Source organism: Papilio xuthus, unplaced genomic scaffold (genome assembly GCF_000836235.2).
Source record: "Papilio xuthus unplaced genomic scaffold, Pxut_1.1 DF829129.1, whole genome shotgun sequence".
NCBI lineage: Eukaryota > Metazoa > Arthropoda > Insecta > Lepidoptera > Papilionidae > Papilio > Papilio xuthus.
In genome coordinates, this window is record NW_013529520.1 from 2,836,845 (window position 1) to 2,855,481 (window position 18,637).

General features: G+C 31.0%; 1 protein-coding gene across 2 annotated transcripts; it reads left to right on the forward strand.

Moving 5' to 3' along the window:
- The first annotated feature begins 1,266 nt into the window (after positions 1 to 1,266).
- On the forward strand, positions 1,267 to 2,425 carry LOC106121401 (zinc metalloproteinase nas-12-like). Of its 2 annotated transcripts, XM_013317066.1 has the most exons (4): positions 1,267 to 1,440; positions 1,706 to 1,789; positions 1,881 to 2,071; positions 2,213 to 2,425. In XM_013317066.1, exons 1-4 carry the CDS (start codon positions 1,335 to 1,337, stop codon positions 2,387 to 2,389), a joined length of 558 nt encoding a protein of 185 aa, XP_013172520.1. In that variant the 5' UTR covers positions 1,267 to 1,334; the 3' UTR covers positions 2,390 to 2,425. The 2 variants fall into 2 exon arrangements, with proteins under 2 accessions (XP_013172520.1, XP_013172529.1); XM_013317075.1 differs by lacking the exon at positions 1,706 to 1,789.
- Positions 2,426 to 18,637: the final 16,212 nt, after the last annotated feature.

Below are 18,637 nucleotides of genomic sequence, written 5' to 3' on the forward strand. Positions count from 1 at the left end.
AGCATGGACAAATCACGGATTGTCATACGAATTGACGAATATTAATAAATAAGAGAAGATATAATATAATAAGAAAATAATAAGTAATATGTCCATAAATACTTTTTTTATATCATAAAGTGGCAAACGAGTAAGCAGCCATCCGAATTCGCCGAAATAGCAAAGCAACCGCTGTTTATAAATATCCGCAATTGCAGATGCGTTGATGCGTTGACATACGATGGAGGGGACACACAGAAAGAGTATGTTTTCCTTTCATGTGTGTCCCGGTCCGTGAAATCCACTTCCCCTTCCCGTCTTTCTTTATAAGAAAAGCGTGGAAGGGGAAAGAGGACTAAAATTCAGCCTCCGACACTAACACTCGTCAAACGAAACGTGGATTTGCTTCTACTTCACGCTTGTCTTCTGTGTGATCGTAGTGTTTCACCAGATGGCATATTCGTACAACAGATTTTGTTCCTGGTAGACCACTAATTATTTATTTTAAAAGGAAAACATTTGAATTTTGTATTTGTAAATTATCACACGTGCAAAAAATTAGGATCAATGTTATGATTTTAAATTAACAGCATTTAAACAAAATTGAGATTCTTTTATTAATTATAAGTATATTATAATATATTGTCTTTTGTTAAGCTTCAAGTATTAAGAGCACTTATATAGTATTCTAAGGCACTATACGCTTAATGCGCGATTAATTATTTCGAACACATTTATAGTTGGCAATGCTTACCAACATTTGTAGCTTACTGTATACTTTCTATCGCTGCTTTTCATTTCAGTATTTTTAGACAGATATAGCGTATTACTGCTTTTTTCATCGACCTTAATTAAGAGGGAGTATGTCGATATGCAATGTGATCAAATTTCAACGAATGATTTTTTTGCATGCCTATAAAATGATGACTCATATTTACTATTATACAGGAACTAATAGGCTTAAGTAAGACTGCCTGAGTATCAGTTGAAAAGTAAACCAGCTCTGAATAGACTAACATCATTGGGTTAGATGCGCCGATTAGTTTTTACACACTGTTGGAATTTACAACGAAAACTGTTAACGAAAATATTTAAGTTTAAAGAATTCAATATATATGTATCAAGGTGAAAGATATTTCCTTCCTATTCTCCTAAACTATTTATTAAAAAAAAACAAGCCAATTGTTAAAAGAGCTCTACTTGTATCCAATAAATAATTTTACATTTTAGTTTGGTGCAACAGTAAATTTAGTTTTAATATTTTTATGGCAAACGGATAGCGTTATCGTTTACGATCAATCAACTTACGAGTATCGAAACAACGTTTTAGATTTATTTTTAAAACACAGCTTGGTATGAAAAAGTTGAAATGTTTGAAACATTTTAAAATAATTTCTTTTTTCTTTTTATTTATAGTAAGATGTTTAAATATTTTATGCAGCGACGTTTTATTAGGAAACGGTAAGTGAAATCACAAAAAATACATTTATTTGAATATTTTAACTATACGGACAGCACGAAGTAAACAGAAATAATAATAGTATTTTCCTTGCAAAACAAATAATGTCATATGTCTGATACTTTTTATTTTTTTTTCATATTTATGACGGTAGTACTTGTTTAATATTATTATTCTTATTTATCTTTGTAATATTAATTTAATTTATCTCCTTTTTGATAAATTGTTGGAGAATATTTTATTAACAAATTATTAATTTTATTTTAGCGTCGAAAGTCTTATTACCCACCAACTGGCCGAATAACTGGAATAACAGTATTATTCCTTTTGTTTTTAATTTTTATTCACCAAGTATGTACTTTTGTGGAATAATAGATTGAATTTTACATCAGATGTTTTTAAAAATTGTCATTTTGAATTTGATCGTTACTTGTCATTTCAGGTCCAAAACGCTTGATAAGTCTTGTTGAAAAGGGACACAGTTATATAGAAGAACGTTCATGCTTAACATTTAAGGAACACGATCCGAGAAATGTAGCGAATTTGGCAGATTTTACCTATCTTTATTATACTTATTCTGGTGTTTTAGAAAGTTGTTGTCTCCCGTTCTTTATAAAATCAAGTGGACGAAGGGTAAAGTAATAATTAGGAAAATAATTCACTAAAATACTTTTAACTCATTCAATTAAGTCCAAATACACATTTTAACTTGATGGTGTACAATTTTTATTATTTGTTTTAAAAAGGTTTAATTTTATACACACAATGTTTCAGTTAGTGCTTATAACTCCGCTATGCACACTCCCAGCAGAAGTTGCTCACGCGACAATGCACGCAATAGGCTTGCAGCACAAAAAACACGAGTCTTTTCTACAAAACGAAGTGAAAGCTATCATGTTTAATAAAGATTGCAAAAAAAGAATTAGAAAAATTAAAGCTTTTGAAAATTGATGTTTTTCATTTTTGTCAATGTGATTCATCGTAAAATACACGTAAATAAATATATACAAAAGTGATATATTTTATTTAAACAAAATCCTCCCGCTATATTAATTTGCATATCCCATTTTATACGATGAATGGAACGAATGAATTATAGACTGTGGTAAAAATATAATCTGAATAAATTCCTCGCTTTAAAGTATTTACTTTTGATTTGGTGAAAACTCTATTGTTAAGCTTTAGGCCTGGAGCTCACATGCGTTTTTATTTTACATAATATAGTAACAAAAAAAATGTGAAATAAAAAATCCTACAAGTAGACGTTCCCGTGGGCGAAGTCATGGGCACAGCTAGTATCCCGATGGAAAGAAAAAATGTGATTGGTCTTCCTACTGCTACATCGAAACATTATTTATTTGAATTTAAACGAAATTGCTACAATTTGCTACGATATGTATTTAAATTCCTCCGACCAAGAAGTAGGATAGACTTTCTTGGTTCCCTTGTATCAAAATGTTTAAATTAACTGCAAAGTCATAAAAGTTGCCAACAATACAAACTCTTGAATAAAGCAGATGAAACATGCTTTAAGAGACTGAAATAACGACAGCCCGGGATTCAAGAAAGGAAAATTATTTTGCTTTCCACCGCTTGTTAAGTAATTTCATAACAAACAACAATTTTACTTGCATTTGCTAGATGTTTGCGGAAATTCAACAGAAATAGTAGAGATCATTCCTCTGAAAGTTTTTCGAGAGATTTTTGGGTTCTAGAATCTAAATAAAATTTTATATTATAATATTATTATATAGGTTAAATTATAATATAAAATTACTATATAACACAAAAAAACATCCAACGTTCTTACGGTGAAGGAGAACAATCTACAACCTGTACATATCTACTAAGAATTCAAAGACATGTTATGTGAAGTCAACCAAATCTCATGAGGCCAGTGTGGTTGGGATGGGCTTTTGGAAAAATTGACAGAAAGTATTTTATTAACAATCATAATTGCTTCCTAGCAACTCTTTTGAAGCGAAAACAAATACCTTTCATTCGACATTCGCAATAAACGACCTTAATAAATACTATATAATAAATTATGGAGTTGACTGGAACAAATGTCTTTTTACTATGGCGGTATTCAAGAAGCGAAACAATAGACTACACATTTATTTCGTGTCACTGGAGTCTACTTTAAAATTTACGAGTGCTGTAAAATATAACACTCCTGTTGAATTGTAAAACTACGAATTCTTAGATACAATTCCGACGACAAGAGGCAGGGGCTCGTAGCTCAGTTTCTAATATTTCTCCGTACATACATTGTAGGTTAAATCCGAATATTCATACTTCGTCAAATAAATAAAGTTGTGTAAAAATATATAAAAATATTATAGTGTAAAAATTGAATGGACTCAATATTGATTTCACCGACACTTTTACCGTGGGCACTGAACTATTCTTTATGATTCAATGATTTATCATAAATTTCGAGTTGAAGTAAATCACTATCGCTCAAGGCGTTCGTTTACTTTGTTATTCGTGTGGAGAAATGTTTGTATCGCGAGTGCAGGCGGTTGCATGTATGACTACATCGTAGCTCAGTGAAGGCGGTTCGCTTTGAGTAAGCCTTTCAGATTCAACTTAAGTCGCTCGTTTTATTTATATTTTCTTTTGAGCTCACAACCGCAAAAGGTTTTCAAACGTGAAATACTCAGTAATAAATTTTCAGAATACAATTTAAATTAATTTGTTTCTTGTGTTATAAATGCTGTTCTTTTCTATGATGGTTTGTATACTACAGATGATAAAAAAAATTGTAAGTATAAGACTAAGAATATACACATAACGAAAACGTTTGCGAAGAGAGAAAAACAGGTAAATAAATACAGACATGAATAAAAACTTATAAATGAAGGGTTTCCTACACTTTGACGTCTGGGAGATTAGAATCTAGAGACTTTCGAAAAGTAATTTTTTATTGTAATTGAAAACACAGAGGAAATTTATCCCTACGAAAGGCCTTCGAAAATTATTCCCCCACTTTTATGCCCCGAATCAGGGGTTTATGGGTTATATAACTATGCTATACAGTTTATAGAATAAAGGAGATGAATACATGGTGATGTAAGACAGAATTTACACTTGTTTGCAAGTTAGTTGTGGAATGTCCTTTGAAGTAATGTTGATCTTACTTGACTTGTGTGGTAATAGAAACAAATACGAGGATATAATATAAAGTTTAATCCAATTAACATTAAATTATTTCAAAAATACGTCTTTTAGAAAAGTATTTATCTTTACTTGAAACCTCAAAGTAAGTTGACTATTTTTCGTTTCAGTTGTGCGTTCCTTTGGCTATGTTTTGTAAAGCCCATGGGGCAACCGGTAACTTAAGTTAAGTCTGAAAGGCTTACTTAAAGGTACAGTAAGTAAAAGTAGAAATAGCGTTGTTGTAAATACGAGCACATGTTTCACATTTGATTTATCTATTTAAGGTTTTATTGAATATAGAATGAAAGTAAGTTCTTTTCGAACATTTCCTTAAAAGGATGTTCGACATAATAAATTTCAAATTGTAAAAGTACATGTTTTTCATATAAATGGTACAAAACGTATAACTGATTTATTTTCTTATTTAAAAGTACAACGACATTAAGACTGATAAAAACTGTCGAACGTTTACGGAACAATAGAATTTATTAAGAAACACTTCTCTGAACAGTATGAACTGAAAATAAATACATCAGAGATAAAACTACTATTAAGATAACAATTTAATTTAAGTTTAATTATAACACGGAACTTCATTACGTGTAAAGTACCAATATTATAAATGCGCAGGTTTAGATGGATGGATTGATTGATGTTGTTTGTTTGAAGGCGTCTCTAGAACGGCTGAACAGATCTCGATTACATTTGGCATGGATTTAGAATATAGTCTGGAAGAACACATGGGGTACTAAGTAATTAAATTTTTATTTTATTTCCGCGGTGACGGCTTCACGGGTGACAGCTATATGCTCAGTTTTTTAATTGCACGCCCACGAAGTCGTAAGTATAATGTAAGTCAAACATAAATATCAGTCAAAGCAGCTGCAACAGACGGCCACTTTGTAGCAGTTTCGCTTTGCTCCGGACTTAGCGATTAATTCCACTATTCCACAGCTTTTAACTAATTAGTTTTCTTCAAGTTATTGCTGTTTTTAATAATTCCTTCTCATAATTACTGAGTGCAAAATACAAAAAAAATCTTTACCACGTAAGTCAAGTTTCAAGTGAAATATATTTTTCTTAGTTAGTATCCGGTACTTAACAAATAATGTCGTTACATTAAAAAGGAGATTAAGTTTTGTGTAAATAGGTTATTTTACACTCGAACGCTCCTTTCGTCGTTAGTACAGAAATGAGATTTTCTGGCTCAGTACTTCGGTAGGCTTGAGGGACTTGTAACGAATTCATAGTCAATATTTTACGGGACTTGATCTGACTTAATTCATTAAAATGTTATTTTATTCAAATGTACTGTTCTTATTATAATGCACTAACAGTTGCCCGCGACTTCGCAATTTTTTAAATCGGTTCAGTAGTTTTAGAAGATTAGGATTTTAATAAGCAAATTATGGGATTAAATATCAAATTAAATCTTTGCTAATATTCTAATTGTTTGTTTGCATTGCAACTCTTTCCCTGTTAGGAAACAACACTATCCCTTGGTAACATTGGTTAGGTTTAGACTTAGATTTTTTTAATTCCTCGCGGACGAAATCGCGGGCAATTGCTACTTTTATAGAAAAAAAAGAAACTGCAAGGATTGTATCCTTAAAAAAAATTATTTCTTTATTACTTCCTCCATTATTATTTACTTTATAATCCTGGATGAAGTTTTAACAGCAACTGCTCTAAAAGTTCATAATCATAAAACTTGCATATATTTTTCACAGGGTGGATCTCTTGAGAAGCTTACTGCGCTCTTTTTGAACTCAAATATTTTAGTATTATCATTTTCCCGTGGCGAGAAAAAAACCACAAAAATACCTCTGGTCATTCGTGGTAAGGACTTGCGTTTCATAATTTAAAATTATATGTTACTTTGTATATAAGGGTATGACTTTTATGTATTTTTCCACATAAATACTCTCATTTTAATACAAAATATCTTTTAAACCGTTAATTGTATTTTTGTATTTCTTTCTTTGGAATTCTTTGAATTTGGATGCCGTTTCATGGCTTATTTCTTTGAAATATTGAAGATGTGGCTATGTTATATACATAAGTATGAGATCCTTGTCAACAATTTTAGACACTTACGGAATCTATTGATATTATTTTAAATAAGCCATTAAATCTTTTACAACTCGTTTAAACCTATATAAAATACCTAGCAGAATGTATTAGGTGAACTAATTCCCTTTTAAAATAGCAATTGTAGATTGCAATAAAATAATGTTCAAAATAGCAATGTCTTCCAACAAAGCTTGTGTTCGTATTACACGTACGGGCTATGCAACGAAAGGATTAATGAAATTGAATCGTACGATCACAAATATGTATAACTCAGCTTCTTCACATTTCTATTTATCCTTATTTTTCTTTCGCATCATATAAAATTAATACTGTTGCTAATTCATTGTATACCAAAATAAAACTTAAGACAACGAGCCCCTTCGGTTAAGAATAGATTTTAATTATTTCTTATTTTCGTGTTTATCAATTGGCGTAAAGTACAAAATTCAGACAAGAGCTGTTATAAAAATAACTGAGCCGTGCAGTAACAGTAACAGCTGTTTGTCGTGACGCAGATTGCATTTATAGTCCATGTTTTTCTTTAAATATTTCGACTTCATAAAAACTATATTTTTAATGTTTAATATAAATTTTTTTACAAACTGAATACCTAATAGTGTGTTATAAACTCAAATATCACTATCAATTTAAAAAAAAATAAGCTATAATAACGTGGACTAAATTGCTAGTATATACTAAAATTTTATTCAACGTAATATAAAACGTTATCATAAAAGTAACAATGAATATTATGATACGAGATTAAGCGTTAGTTTTATTTAAATGAAAGTCATTCAACACTGAAAGTATAATATTTTTAACAAACAAAAACCATATTATTTACTTTTAAAGTAAATTTAGTACAACTTCGCGCTTTAAATTTATGTTATTTCAAGTTTAAAGGTAGACAGTGAATTTAAATGTTTAGTTGCCGTTATCTATCACAAGCGAACAGTAAACGTCCTGTTAACTTTTAACCCTGGCACGAAGCAGACGGCTACCGAAAACTTTTGGGTAACAACTATAATTTGTTCACCCTAAAACGAGACCCTTAGCTAAAATTATTTAAAATTTACTCTTGGACTTGTTAATATTGCCGCGTTACTTTGAATTGGCTATTTATAGATTCCGGTTTAATAACCCTACGGTTTCTATGGGTTTTTTTTATCATTCTCCTTGCTTCTTTAATTTACAATTTATCTAATAAAAAGGCTTATTTATGTGTACTAAGTCATCGTATGTCATATGCGTCCCCAATGTGGACCTTCAGCTTACACTAAGTTAGGTGTGACGCTGGTACAGTGCGGATTAGATGAGTCCACGCATATCTGTGAATTTTTTGGAGGATATGTGCAGGTTGCATCCCGATGTTTAGCTTCATCATAAGTGTGAACAGTTTTAATATGTCTGATGAATGGACATAAGAAGCTATATTGAAATACGTTATAATATTAAAAGTTTTATATTAAGCCAACTATTACGGGAACAATATATTGAACGCAACGTTGTGGAATGAACCAAGTAATTACCATACAAAGAGTTGCTAAACGGCATACGTCCTTTGTAACTTTTAATAGTAAATTGTATATTACTTGTAAGCTTATGGAAACCTATTTTCTTTTAAAACTTAAGCGCTTTCTCATAGACAATATAAGTGGTAGCAAACTTAATGCTACATAATCCATGTAAACATTTTATTTTACTATAAAAGATGACAAACGAGCAAGCGGCCATTTAAATTCGCCGAAATAGCGAAGAGACCGCTGACCATAGACATTTGCAAATGCAGATGCATTACCTGCCTTTAATCGATGTAAGAGGGGTTGCATAAAAAAATGAGTTATCCTTTCCTTTGCCAAATCCACTTTCCCTTACCATAATTTCCTTGTAAGAAAAAGGTGGAAGGGAACGTGGACTTAAATGAGGCCTCTGGCATGCACACTTATCAGACTTAACGCGGAGTGCTCCTCAATATGATTGCAGAAACGACAATTTTGGCAAAAAGAAATCTATGACTATTATATAGCGATTTGTTTATTTAACTTAATTTTTAATTAAACCGCACATGGAATCAATTGATAAATTACTATTCAACGTAGCCTCTAGTCCTCTACATGTAAAAGAATTATTCAAAACGAGCGAAATATGTGCATATTAAGAGCGTCCCGTCGGAATTAGTTGCATTTGCATGTCGCGACGTTTCATATTTTTACGGAGCACAGTCGGCTCGGTCGGTGCACGCATTTATAATTACAGGGTGATTTAATAACGCGCGACTGCACATTGCATATAGCGCAGGCATTGCTGTGTACACGTCTCGACTCAAACCGCACGCCTCTGCGAATTAACTGTCTGGATTCATCCGTCCAATCTTGTTAAAGGTCTTGCTAGGATGTGTTATATCAAATTAATTGTTGATTAAAAAAACATTTTCATTTACAAAATACATACTATAGATACAAGTTTATAAGACGATGAAGTACACAAAGTCATTTATTTCTCAGATATATGTAATTATTAGCATGAATGTGACGAAATTGTTTTTTGCAAACATTTCAAAAAGTCTATACGAGATTCTAAATTCCTTCATTTGATACGTGAATGAGTTTAATATTTACATATGGAGTACGAAAATATGTAATGCGTTAATAAGAAAAAAGTTATGTCACCAAAATGTACGTATGATTTTCTCATGTCACGTACATTGCGATTATATTTTAAGATCAAAAGATTTGAGTGGTGGTTTATGTTGAGTTTATCGCAACTCTTATTGCTTCTAAAAAGATCGAAATTACCTTTTACACGACCGTTTGCGAGATGTTTCTAAAGATACGTGCTTATAGGTTTTCCTCTTGACTTTATATCCTAATAAGCATGATGTGTCGAATCATCTACCTTATAGTCTAAACAGAACAAATTAACTGACTTAAAGATTCTAAACATTTTTGAAAATTTACGTGATTTTTTAATTGAATTTACGTATAACTAATATACTCAGGACATTATATCTTCAATTTACATTCTGTATTAATTATTTTACTTTTTTTAATGTATGTGCCGATCAATAAAAGATATTTTAATTTTAATGTAAAGATAAAATGAAAAACAAATCTCTAACAATAAAGAGGTTTGTTATATGTTTCTAAAATAAAAGCACGTACATACACTAAACAAAACATAATAGTTACTTATTAGACTTGAAGTTATCTTATAGCCGTCATATCATTGCAGAAAATCTTCCGTTATGATATTTTAGTCGTGCTAATAGCATACGATAAAATATCCATTACAAGTGTGCGAGGGGGATAGGGTTACGACCAGAAGACGGGAACTGCGATCGACTCATAAAACGGGTACATCTTCGAAATTAGATATCTTGTTATGGCCAAAAAATATTTTTGTTTATTTTCAATAAGCGTGATGTTCCATTGTAAGCAGATTTTTTATAAAGTTGCAAAAATTAATGGCAATATTTCCATATTTTAAACAATGGTTTTTTTTTTATTATCAGGGTCGTATTCAAGAGTTTTTTTTTCAAAATTAAAATGTTTTACAAAAAATAAGTAAATATCCTCCTCTATGAATTCTGTTTGTGTCTTTTTTTTATTTTTCTATTTTCTCAAATCATTTGCCAAACGTTAGACTTGGCGAGCGGTAAAATCGAGATAGGACTGTTGTTGGTATTTTTTCGTTATAAGCAATAAATAGAGTCGGTAAGGATTGCATAATTTTACCATAACGATATCGTATTTTGGTAGTATCATGTGTAACATTCGTGCCGCTGTTCGGTCGAATCATAAAAAATACGATTTCATATGATATATCTTATATTGTGTTTAGATTCGGTTTAGCTTCAATTTTGCTTAAATCATAAATTTATTTATGAATAATTTTATGATCAAATTTAAACAATTTTACGACAACTATTCTCACAACATAACTATTTTTTTTTAATTAATTTACAATAAAAGCACAAAAAATTAAAAATATTTTTAAGTAGGTAACCAATTCTTCTTCTTTTAATGCCTCTCCATTACTGGAGGTTGGTCGTCAGCTCAGCAAACCCTTTCCTGTCCCCTGCCAAGCGAAAAATATTCTATTTAATCATCCGCTTGTTACGTCGTGTAACAGAATGCGGTATAATTTTACGACATGCTGCAGTCGTTTATTTGCATGAAGAGCGTTAAATTAACTATAAATATAACTTAGAGAAGGAAGCGTATCCGCTGCTTCAAATAAATGTATAATTTATTTAACACTTCACCTAATTAACTAAGGTTAACTTTTATTTTTTTAAACGGTGAAGTAACACTTATAAAGTGTAAAAAACCTAATTAATTTTTGTATATATTATTATAGTTTCTTAAGGACTTGTCGAAACAATTTCCATCATATCCAAGATTTATGTCTACACAATACATAAAAGGATTAATTTCTATTATCTTTTATCTTATAATAACATTTAAATAATTTAAATAAAATCCGATCTGGAGAACTTTGTTTACAAATTTCTAAGTTTTGTAAACAATTCAAAAGTTCTACAATGATTTTATCATCGGCTGAAGAAAGCGTTAAGTATTAAAGTCTGAGAGGTTCCATATTTTTTTGTAAAAGTATTTCAATCGAATTCCCAATAGACCGCAAAGAAGTTTCACTCCATTACACGGAGTCGACGGGGAAACACGTCCAACGAAATCTCTTTATTACAGCATAGGATAAGGCTGACCGAAATGCTGCTATTTCCGATAAAGGAAATAGCTTTTTTTAATATCAACATAAACTTTCACGTCTTTAAAATCACAAAACCTCGCTAACAGAATTGAAATTCAATACGAACAAACACATGCATACAGACAGACAAAAAATTTAAGAATATGTTTTTCAATATCAGCTACGTAAATTCATCATGTGTACGAAATATATATATTTTGGATATACCATATGACACTTCAATTTTATAAATATGTATAAACAAGCGACCACCCGTGACTCCCTTCGCGCCGAGTTAAAAACATAATTAGTAGCCTATGTTTTTTTAGACTACATTTTATGTGTATGCCGAATTACAGCGAGATCCATTCAGCCGTTCTGAAGATCCCTTCAAATAAACAAACATCCATCCATCTAAACATTCGCGTTTACAACATTAGTGAAAAGTAAGATATAAATTATATTTTCTAAAAAAACTAAAATGTTTCTTCAATGATCGATAGTGTGTAAAATATTTTCAAGTATACATGAAACTCGCAACGATTTTGAATGTGCCGATATCGGAGCAATTTAGGAGTGTTTTACTTTTATTGTTGCTATGCTCCGGTCACGTCATATTTCCGTGTTCATATTTTAGAAGCAGTTTTTGACAGTCTTTGTTCGTTATTCGTGTTAAGCTTTTACTTTTTATTGCAAAGTTTTTTCATAGTCAATATTACAAATTGTATTATATTTGGTACTCTATGCTATCATTTTAGACAGTGTTAAAGTAAGGAAAATCAGCACAAAACATTTGTAATCCTTACTAATATAATAAATACTGAAAATAAAATGAAACATCAAATATCTGCAAAAACAACCAATTCATCATCCGTCTGATTAATATTCATATATACTAGTAGCGTAAGTGAATAGTATCACAAGTGATTTCTGGGTATGAATTTTCAAGTCAAAATAGATTAACTGCAAGCAACTTCATCATAGCTTAAGCTAGCGGAACAAATTGGCTTCCAGTAGCAACTGGAAACTTCCGTCTTCAGCAACAAACTTGAGTTCACGATATCGAGGGATATAATAATATGGGAATAGAACGACATTTTCAATGGTTCAGTGACTAATCGTATTCCTCAACATCTGATTATAGATTATAAAATAAAATATCACAATGTTTATTTACTTTTTAAACCTTAATATTCCAATTGCCGCAGACGTCGATTTCTGTCTTAGTAATTTAAGTTAAGACTATGTGATGAACATAATATGACCGGACAATTCACAACTATTCAACTAAAAATCTTCGCAATATTGAGTACAGCAACAACAATGTTACAATTCCTTCATAGTGTAATTTACCAACCAAATAGTAGTGTGTAATTGTACAAGTTCCGGGTACTAGAATGTCGGAACTTGTAAAATTAACTGGCGGAAAAACGCACGAAACAAATAAGGGTGCAAATACTGCACAACTATTCTTATAGCACTATGCTAATAACGTTTCAGATTTAGTAAAACTGGCTTTCTTTTAAATGTGAAAAGATTTAAAGCAACGTTTTAGGTAATTAAAAATTAAACTTCTAATAACTTCGATAAGCAAAAAAATTACATGGACTTTAACAAAGAATAATCATAAAAGTACAAGGTCGAATCGAAGAGTTTATTCTATCAAATAATAGAAAGTTTATCAGTACATAAAATATTTCACGCAATGAAGATATAAGTTGTTGTGACGCGTAACATAAAACTGTCAGAAGTAATAACTGGATGAAAATAGCGGGGACACTAAAATATATCTGTCCCAGTATATCAATCGCTTTACTTTTATATCCGCTTTTGCGTACGATCATGACGGTCGCCAAGGTCAAAAGAAAATGAGCATATTTTATCAACTGACAATAACTCGTTTATTTCACAATTTGCTGTCAAACTAACAGTAAGTTTCCAAAACCGAAAGACCTGTACAAAAACATTTTGTCATTCTTTTCTCTTCAAATGAAACATACAACTCATAATGTTTCGGTACATATGTTTCTCCAATGAAAGGTCAAATAACCGTGCTGCCAATCAGACAAATTTTAATTTTGTACTCTATGTATTTACAGACGTATAAAATGTTATATATTATACAGGGTGTCCCAAAAGGTTACATACATAGGAAGGGGGATGATAGGGGTGGTCACAAGGGTCACCAGAAAAATTAAATAAAAATTCCCCTCTGGGTATTAAAAAAATATATGGCATTTTTTAAAAACTTAAAAATTTTACACCTTCTGGGGCAATTTTGTAACCGATGACCTCCAAATATTGCTATATTTAAAAAAAACTATTATGTTATCGTCAATAACCCTTTATCAATATGAAATAAAAAAAAAAACAATACAACTAACAAAGATTTTAAAGAAAATTAAAATTGCCCCAGAAGGTGTAAACTTTTTAAGTTTTAAAAAAATGCCATTTATTTTTTTAATACCTAGAGGGGAATTTTTATTTTATTTTTCTGGTGACCCTTGTGACCCCCCCTATCATCCCCCTTCCTATGTACGTAACCTTTTGGGAGACCCTATATATGTAACGTTTTGTAAATAATTGATATGATAATAAAAGCTTACGTTCACCTTCGTAATAATTCATTTTAATCAAAGTGGTGGATCGTTTTTTGTTATTGGTCTTGATAAAAATATTGTATTTTGGGCACGTAATCCTCTTGATTCAACCTATTATTGCTATAGGCTGTAGACGCATGTCTGTAATACGAAATACGTGACTATTTGTATTTTAACGATTAAGATTCGCTTTCTGGTCAAAGTTTATGTGTGTTTTAATTTCTATGTTCTTGGTTTTTCATCATCATCATCAGCTCACTATACGTCCCCACCGAGGGGCTCGGAGCCTACCCTAAGTTAAGGGTGATTAGGCCATAGTCAACCACGCTGGGCAAGTGCGGGTTTGTTGACTTCACACATATCTTTGAATTACTTGTCAGATATGTGCTGGTTGCATCACGATGTTTTCCTTCACCGTAAGAACGTCGAATAAATGTACATATGTAAATCGGGAAATCGAAAAACACATTGGTACATGGCGGGATTCGAATCCAGGACCAGCAGATTGCAAGTCAAGTGCTTGACCACTGAGCCACCGACGTTTTCCTTCACCGTAAGAACCTCGGATAAATGTACATGTGTACTTGGTTTTTGTGTCTTGCAAATTTATAAACAACACGCAAAGTGCTATTGCAGTTTTTGTCTGACTGATATGATGGTTTTTTGACGTCAGCAAGATATACACACTGTTTTACGATTATTTTGAAACGAACTTTGTGATACAGAAAAAATAATATTGGGTTTTCATACGTAGTGAATGAAATTTGAAAAAAGAAATACAAATTATCTCTCTTTTCTATCCAATAAATTAAAAGCTTAGTATAATTTATATTAGCACTGAATTAATAAAAGGAGAACCTTAAATGCTTTTCGCTGTATAGTTTCAATTTGGAACACATTCGGTCTTCAAGCGCAGAATATCTTGGTGATTTATAATGAAGTACTTGGCAAAATTTATGGAGATCGCTTTAAATTACGGTCTGATGTAAATGCTTCCGAAATGTATTGCTAGAACAGAACGAAATTAATTTGTTTGCTCTTGAATTTTTTATTACACAGAACAATGAAACAGTTTTCGTATTCAATTGTTTTGAAATAATTAACTAATCACTATCTTTTAAGGACACAAGGATATATTTGACAAAAGTGGCTATTAAATTCATCAATATTTATAAAGAATCAAAAAGAGTTTTATGCTTCTTTATTTATAGGTTTTTAATTCATAAAATGGTTTTAAAAATACCACAATTGGTTGGATTTAATAAACTTAATGCTGTTTAATTTCGTAATCAATTGACTTAAACCTTCAATATAAGGTTTTAAATCATTTGAAACGAGCTATTTGTATTGCACAGTAACATGCCATTTGTTAACTAGGAAAAAATAACGTAACTGTCTATTTAAATGAAGTGATGCCATACAGCTTGTTAGCGGTATACCGCAGAGCAGTACGAGCTTCGTTAGAACCACACCGACTCCTAATTGAGAACTTGGCAAACAAATTCACTTATACTGATTTAGCTGGGAATGCGCATTACATAGGAAAATTAGTGAAAAGAAGTATTAATTTAAAAAAAAACACGACATACATTATAAAGTACTTGACACTAAAGAGATTTAATTAAATTAAACATACAACAAACAGTTGATGTTCTAAACATTTCCCGACAAGCAAGCACAAAATCATCATCATCTCACTAAGATTTTCTTAAAGTTACTTAAAATAGTATAAGTTTAGCAGCAAAGGCTTTCAGTACTATGCTAGATTTTATCATGTGTAATTTTTTTTATCATATATGTAAAAGTTACACTAAACGTTATCGAAATTCGCTTATAAATATACGGATGAGTATGTTCGCATGTTGGCAACACAAAGAATATTATAATATTGAAATACATTTTCGAAGAAAATACTTAATTATAATATTCATATCTTTCTAGTTATTTGTAATATTCTTTTACCACTGTGACGTACAAATATCTTATTTGTCTATGATGCTAAAATTGGAGGAAAAGTATTTGTTATGTTATACTGAAGAGAAATTGCTAAGAGACAATATTTGGAGGTAAAGTAAGAAACGAATCATTGTTGTTAATTGAAATAGGTTTTTCATCTTTTTTGGGTTCCGTATCTCGAAAGGAAAAAAAACGGATCCCTTATACGATCACTTCGTTGTTCTTCCGTCTGTCTGTCAAAACCTTTCTTTCTTCTTTCATTTAAAGTATTCGTACGTACGTAATTAAGTTCCGATACAAATAATTTTATTGATATTCAATCTTTCCTTGACGTATAATACGTTTTAAAAATAACTACTGATAAAGTAATACGTAGGAGGAACCACAAACATGAACAATAACATTTAAGAATAAATAATCCATTTTTATGCTCGTTTACTTTGTATAAACTAATACAAATAAAATTTGTTCCACGAATTGAGCAACAAAAGCATCCACCCTGCATACAGACACTTCAGTATAAAATTACAATGTGAACTGAATACAAATTCTTGGTATGTTCTTGTCGGTTTTAGGTAAATGAGATGGAAAATTTGAATACGCTCGCGATAAATCCTTTATATAATATAGTAAACTGTTTATAAATGAGGATGCTTATTATTTAATTAATATTAGAAAATATTTTGTATATATAGATTGTGATATTCGTATAAAAACAGGATTCTTACCGAGATTAAGCAGTTTGAGCTCCTAATACTTCGGCACAGTTGCATGCGCCATTGTCGCGGGCTGACTGATATTGCGCGGTAGTGTGAAAAAATATTAAAATTAGCTGTATCATTCAATGCAAGGTACAAATAAACAACTACATTTATAATTGAATACAGAAAAAATACAAAACGTAAGCAAATAGGCTGTCCTCGAAACTTTATTTACACAACAAGAATACTTATGGGATTTTCTCGAAATTTATCGACATCGATTCGATGGAATCGGATTGATCCAGATTTAAAATGTGCTTGTTCCAACAGTGAATAATTAATGAACGGAGGCAATAAGTACACTTTACAGTATTATAATTTACCGTTAAATTATATAATTATATTGCCAAATTATTTAGGAAAGAATAAGACATTAATAATATTTTCTAAAGATTTTGACATTTGTAACCAATGGACTTTTTATCATTTTTGATAAAATGTCAACACCAGTTCTGATAAATTAAACGTTTTGTATTTCATGATAATGTTTATGTTTAAGATCCGCACTTTGGACGATTTAAGAAAATTTCCGCGTCAATTGACAACTGCTCGCGGGAATTCAACCAAATTTATTGATGTAACTTTGTTGGAATTTGTTTGACATTGGGATTTAAGTTTAGTGTTTGCTTCTACGAAGACAGATTTATGGTCACCAGTATACGAAAAGATTTAAAATTAACTTATAGATTTCAAAAGGTTGTTATATGTATATTTACCTTTACAATATTTAACTGACAACTATACTATACTATTATTATAATATCGTATATAAAATATACTATATTTTAAAAGTCTATTTAATTTCTTAGATTTCGTCTTACAATCCATACTAAGTTGGCGTAAACAAGCGAACCATAAATTGAGCGAACACGTATTTTAATTAAATTGTTTGATTTGGACTACTCGAGTCGGAAAACTCTTCGATCCAATATATACACAACCTAATTACATTTTTCTTACGCTGAAGTTTAATTAAATTAAAGCAGGGAAACGATGTCGCCGTTTGCTTTGAATTTAACACGATAAATTAATTCGATTTTCAATTCTAAATATCAGTGACAGTGTTTTGAAAGGATATCTTGAAGTTATATTAAAGTCGCAACTTATTTATTTAATTTTTATTTATTTAACACGAATATGCTACGTTTTACACAATTCAATTAAAATACAGTCAAATCACCGCATTTGAGGGGTTACGTTCCATGAATGAGCTGCGGAAACCAAAACTGCTACCAAATATTTTGGCAGGAATACGAAATTTGCGTACAATTGGTTTGTCTGCGAATTACGAAATCGCGATTGTCGAAATCTCCAAAAAGGTGATATGAACACCAGAAACAGGCCCCCTCCAATTAACATATCCTGTTCTAGACGGCATAAAGCTTCTTGATTTTCTTTCTTCATTTTAGCTCCTACTTTTAGGCTATCTAAGGAGCCAACCCATTCTTCAACTTATAACTCATGGGAGCAACTATATCGCTTTAAAGTACTAGACACTACTCCTCCCAACTGTGTTCATACTATCGACAGCTATACACTTGACTATCGAGCCTTAAGGACTTGTAGAACAAGCACATAACGGCAACAAGCTCTGTTAATTTTTGGTACAATCTTGAATCTAAACTCTTTGATCATGGTTTATACATTTTGGCAGTGTTAGAAAAAATATATGATAATTATACCGGCTCGTTATATGTTCACTTACGCACTTCTTTAGATTTCTCGAATTAAATTTACACTAAGGAATAACCAGGGTAGGCATTTTGCGACTTAAAAAAATAATGTTCCTTCTCGAAGTTAGTTATTAATAAAATAATTTTGTTATACAAATAAAAACCTGTATGTCAATTCAAAAAAAATCAAGGTGTCATTTGAGAGAAAACGTTATGGAAATAGGTATTATTCTGTAAAAAATATCAGTTTGATTTTTCCAGGAG